The sequence below is a fragment of the Nicotiana tomentosiformis genome, chromosome 9 (assembly GCF_000390325.3).
Source record: "Nicotiana tomentosiformis chromosome 9, ASM39032v3, whole genome shotgun sequence".
Taxonomy (NCBI): domain Eukaryota; kingdom Viridiplantae; phylum Streptophyta; class Magnoliopsida; order Solanales; family Solanaceae; genus Nicotiana; species Nicotiana tomentosiformis.
Genome location: NC_090820.1, coordinates 77,163,127 through 77,169,194, shown reverse-complemented (window position 1 = coordinate 77,169,194; position 6,068 = coordinate 77,163,127). Strand labels below are relative to the sequence as shown.

At 40.1% G+C, this 6,068-nt stretch overlaps 1 protein-coding gene across 1 annotated transcript; it reads left to right on the top strand.

The window, feature by feature from the left end:
• Positions 1 to 4,967: 4,967 nt before the first annotated feature.
• Positions 4,968 to 5,858, top strand: LOC138899037 (uncharacterized). Its single transcript, XM_070185149.1, has one exon. The coding sequence runs from the start codon at positions 4,968 to 4,970 to the stop codon at positions 5,856 to 5,858; it is 891 nt and encodes a 296-aa protein (XP_070041250.1).
• The last annotated feature ends 210 nt before the right edge of the window (positions 5,859 to 6,068 follow it).

Genomic DNA, 6,068 nt, shown 5'->3' with positions numbered 1-6,068 from the left:
ATGCCAACAGCGTCGCGTGCTTAGACAATGCCGCGCGCGCAGACCCTGATACTAAAGACAAAGTTGCTGCCAACGGACTTGTTGCTGCTTTGTAGAAGACTAAGTCCTTTTCATTGTAAATATAGAGTAGTTTTGCTGCATTTTCTTTAAGTGTGATTTTTCAGCTTTCATAGGTCTAGTCATGTAACTTTGGTTTATTTTTTTTAAGCATTATTAAGGGGGACCAAGCAATCAAAACTTTCAAGCAAGCAAACAATTCTCTGTACTGGTGTCTCTCCCCCCCGACACCGTCTTGTTTTCTGTAATAGCTTTCATTCAATGCAATCAAGCTTTCTTTCATTCTCAATTCTCTTTTCTGCTCTCTTTCAATTGCTCATGACATTGGTTTTCCCGTACGGCACTGACAATCTAGTCTAGCGTACGGAGGGGACCTCAGTTGGCGGACAGCAACCGTACTGACATCGGTTGCCTAGCCTTACGTCGCCCTTCCAAGGAACTTCAGGAAGGCGCCGCGTAACAGTAGACATGAAGCACCATGGAAATGATTAACGCATCCCTTGCACAAAAGGATGATACTGGTTAAAACTATACATGTTCTTTGAAAGTCATATGCTCGTCAAAAATGACTTGAACGCAAAAACAAAACGCACTAAATGACTTCATATATACATCGAAACTCACAGCAAAAAACATTAAAACTTTTAACAACTTGGCGTAACTCGTAAGTCCTCATTATTGTTATTCCTCATATAAGTTTTTAAACCACTCTGCAAATCACCAAAACAAAAGAAAAATTATCAGTACAACAAATGTTTGAGCAAGAAGGGAGCAGATCAATGCGAGTCAGTGTATCAAATCCTCCTAAGACATTACATCCAATAGATAATTTCTATGATAATCATCTATCACTCGACTACAGGAAAACAGAACATAAGACAATAGAATCAACTAAATTCTAGATAAGTACAATTGCTTTTTACACCTTCACGTAATTCACTAAAAATAACCAGAGTCGTCGTTGTATTGGTCTGTGATGACTTGTGCAAAATTAAGAAGCATACAATACAAACCATATGAAATAAAAGCTTAATTCACAAAGTGGACAACAAAATAACCAAAAGATGGAAACTTTGATAACTTTAATGCAGTGCACATCTTGAAGTGGGCCCTGGTCCGTCAACGCGTCTTTTTCGAAATATAAGTCGATCGGCGATGAACTCTGCTGTACACAGAAGGTATCTTCAGATGTCGTTCCGATGGAAATTCTGTGGTGAGTTTCATAGAGTTTAAGCGGAGAATTTTCAGAATGGAAGGTCAGATAAATCGTTGAACCAAAGAGATTAAGAAGAGGATAAATATATTAGATGGAGACATCGGTATGAAGAAGTGGAAAGGGCTGTTAGCAAAGAGATATAATTAAGAGAGGGAGGTTACAACTTATAAACTGGCTAATTAAGAGACGTGACCTTTGAATTTACTTAAGCACATAATTTGACGGAAAAATGAGGGAATGGCAAAAAATTAGATAAAAAGATAAATATGAATTCTGATATATATGACTTGGCACCTCTCCTAGGCTAGGATTGCCATTTATCTTTTTCTCATTTATTTGGCATTTTTCCTCATTTCCCACTTATTTTCCCTTATTCTTTCTATATACTATATAAGTAGACTCCTATCCTTTTGCACCGTTTCTAAACATATTCTTTCAGTTACAACTTCTCCAAGCTGTTTTGTTTTTGACAGAACAAATTTGTCCAAAAGCATTTAATAGTTTAGTTCTTTTTTCTTTCCATGTCTTCTAATATTCCATGCTAAATAACTCTTTACCTCCTTCACACTACATCACTCATTCGAATTACTAGGTAATGTCAATCATCTCAAAATTTTCAAGTTTATAACTTTTCACTTTGGTTGTTTATAATATATAATTTCCTACTAGTATTTTTGTTTTCCCTTTTTTTGCATGTGGTGATAAACGACGGAGTAGTGTGCATAAATCCATGGGAAATACACAGAGAGGCATATAGTACAATGGAATTAACAACTTTATAGCAGGTGTTGTCACTATTTCTATGCCTCTGGTCTTTCTCTTAGGAAATTGAAGCCTTTATATTTGTTTTGTACTGTGATGATGAAAGATGTCTGCCTTTGGGGATTTACAAAATCTACGACAACAGTTGAGTCTGTAGGGGGAAGAAGAGGAGGCGTCTGAAGTTGTTAAAATTAGGGTATAGGTTAAATAATTTTAAAAATATGGGTATAGGTTAAATGGGGGCGACCAAATAGGGCGCCCCGTGCAATTTTTACTGCTCAAATCTACTCCCAGTCACTTCAAATTTAAATTTTGAGCTCCTTTTGATATTTTCAATCAATTGGAACAACACCCAATCCAAACAACTCACAAACTCAAAAAATCCTATTTTCGAAAGCAAAGCTTTAAATGGCCTTCAATGGTGGACTTCTACTCTTTAATTTTCTTACATTGCAACCAGGTAAAACAGGGGGAGAAGCTGTAATGACGGACGGACCCTTGAAACATATGTAGAAGATGTGAGAAGAAGAGAGAGTGAAAGCAATAGTTGTAAGAACACATATTTAACTCCATAACTTTTAAAAGCAATGGTTGTAAGAACACAGATTTTGAGTATGCGAGTACTTTTAAAATATGTACAATATGAGTTAGATCGGGTAAAACTTAAAAACATAGGTCATTTTTTGTTATGGTGTGAAGTCACTCGTATTTTCTTGTAATTCTTTCTTGTCAAAATTGTACTTGAGGGAACTAATGCGAAGACTACTCGCTTTGGGTTGGATTACTTGTGTATGTAATCTTGCTAACCATTTTTTTCTTTTTGTTAATTGATAAGTTGGTATTTTGCTAACTTATGCATACCTTTTTCTTGAGTTTTAAGGTTTTTTAAGTAAGATTTAATAGCTTTAACTAACTTAATGTGATTGATTTCAGGTGTGTGAGCTTAAATGATATAGTTGATGAAAGAGTGGATCAAAAAGGATGAAAAGAGGTGGAATTTGGAGCATAAGATTGAAGAAATTGAAGATTGAAAAGTGAAGAACAATGTCTCCACGAAGGTCAATTGTGGAGCCAAAACTAGGGGTGCAAAAGTGCATAAAAATGTTCTAAGTCGGGAAAATTTGGAACAAAGTCTGCCCAACTCCACGATCTTGATCATCTCCACGAACTACTGCACGATCTTAAAGGGAATCTGAAGCAAAGAATTCTGCAAGTTCTTTCCAGCTCCACGATCTGAATCGTGGAGCCATTTCAACCTACAAACCAGGCCACGAACATCATCGTCTCCACGAACAAAGTCACAACTGGACACCGTAGGGGCACTTTTGTCAAATATAGCAAACAATTATAAATAGCAATTTAGGTCAACTTTTAGGCATCTTTGATCTTTTTGAACGTGGGAGAGTAGCTTTTGGAGTTTTCATTTATCTTTATATTTTCTTTCTTTATTATGGTTAGTTAAGCTTCTTAAGGTAGGATTGGGAACCCTAAGTGTGGTTATGTTCTTGGATTATTAATATTAGTTCTATATTTGATTAAGTTTTGTGTTATCTAATTACTTCATGCATTATTGATTGATTTTGTGGTTGCAAACACTAAATCCATGCCTATTTTGCTTGTTAATGTATATTATGTACCGCCCCGCATATTTTTCGACCAAATTTGCCGCCTAAAGGGCTGCAATCCGAGCCAAACTTGGCTGCCAAAGACCAGAAGGTCTTTGCACATGGAGGCAACAATCTGCCAGGCTGTCCGGGCCCTCATGGAGGCCACACTCTGCCAGAAAAGTCACATGCAGCACAACTGGGAAGGACCACAACCTGTCTGGGCGAACATGGGAGCAACTCACTGCCAGCAAAGGCATGTGTTGTGCAACTGGGTAGGACCACAGCCTGTCTGGGAAATCATGAAGGCAAATATCTGCCAGCAAGAACTGGGGCACAGCAGCTGGACAAGACCATTGGCATATGGGTTGCCAACACATTCATGGAGATCGTATGATTCCAGCAGTAGTGCACCACAGCTGGACGGGTCCACAGCCAGCCTAGCTGCCTGTGGACATTCATTGTATATATAGACATGTATATGCCTTGTTAGAGGGCAGATCTCTTTACTTGTATTTCCTTCTTTTGTATATGAAGTAAACCCGAAAATTGGCCTTGGCCTCCAATATTTGTCTGTCTTTCATTTAGTTATCTTCCAATATTTGAGTTTGTGTGATTGCCTTGGTTCAAGTAAGACATTGTGCTTATTTCTTTGTTAGGACTTAAGCAAGAGTAGAAGTCGAGCTATCTTGTTGTCCTCACGGAGCCCTCAGAAAATGGTCATGTGACAAGTGATATCAGAGCGAGATTAATTGACCATGGCAACAGATGGAGATAATGTTAATTTAGACAACATTCGTGGGAGAGACGAGTCACCAACAAAGAGACAGAAACCAAAGAAGAGAGGGACGAGCAAAGCCCTAGATCCCGCCATAGCCATAACAAGTGAGGTGTCAGTTCTTGAGCTACCCCCACAACAGGTTAGCCATGGTGAAGATTGTGAGACTTCTACCTCCAATCTCTTAGGCGTGAGAATGGATCTCACCGAAGCCGGTTTAGATGCTTTAAATTGGCACATGCAAGTTGTTGAACACAACTTTAGCTCGCTTGAGTCTACTACCCTAGATGGACTAGGAGACGTCAAAGAGATGTTAGATCAAGCGACGTATGAGCACAAGGAAGGACTGACCAACCTTGAGCTTAAGCTGACTGAGGTTGTATCGGCATTGCATGGGTAAATTGAGGCCCTAAAGCAACAATTGTAGGCAGCAAAGTTAGACAATAGCACTGGATATGTAACAGTGCATGAAACCAAAATCGAGGGCCCAAAACCGAATGAGTTTAGGGGCGAACGAAATACTCAAAAAGTAGAGAACTTCATCTGGAATATGGAAGACTACTTTGAGCACCTTAGCATCGTTGATGAGGCTTCCAAGATCCAGGCATCAACGATGTATCTTGCCAACACCGTCATGCTTTGGTGGAGGAGGAAGAAAGAAGACATGGAGAAGGGAACTTGCTCCATCAAAAGCTGGGAACAGTTCAAGTTCGAACTGAAGCGCCAGTTCTACCCCCAAAATGTTATCAATAAGGCACGGAGGAAGTTGAGAGAGTTCAGCCAAACAACTTCCATTAGTGAGTACGTGAAGGAATTCACTAAACTCATTCTGCAGATTTCGAACTTGACAAACGATGACTTGCTATTCACTTTCATAGATGGCCTTCAAAACTGGGCCAAACAGGAAGTGCAGCGGCGTCAAGTCCAAGACGTCGATGAAGCTATCGCGGTGGCTGAGTCCTTAAATGAAAAAAGGATAGAAGCCACAAAGGCAAGGGACACCAACTTCAAACCGGATGGAGACCATGGATATCGGGACAAGGGCAAGCAAGTTGCTACCCCAGACCACGATTCCAGACAAGAAGGCAACAAGGCGTCTCATTGGCGCGACCGGTATAATCAACGGAAGAAGGAAGTTGGTCCCCGCAATGGTTGTTACATCTGCAAGGACACTAGTCATGGTTACAAGGATTGTCCTTCTTTGAAGAAACTCGGTGCCTTAATTGTGGCCGAGCGGAGGATAACAGAAGAGAGAGTCCAAGATGATGAACAAGCCGAAGCAGAAGTTCAACAATTGTCGGGCATATCTCATCTTGGCAACATGATACTGGGTGTGGTAGTAGCCAAAAATTCTGCTTTGAAGCAAGCTTCCCAAAGGAAGCATGACATTGCCAAACTAGTACACTCGTTGGGCGACGATGTGATTGGCAAGGAGCCCTAATCGAGATAGCCAGGATCTCTATTCGTGGATGCAAAATTGAACGGTCAATCTGTCTGTATCATGTTGGATACCGGCGCGACACACAACTTTGTGTCCGAAGCAAAGGCTAAGTCACTTGGCCTTGCGTTTGGTCCTAGCAGTTATGTGCTGAAGACGGTAAACGCCAAACCCACGAACGTGAAAGGAGTTGCTTGCAATGTGCATCTCAAC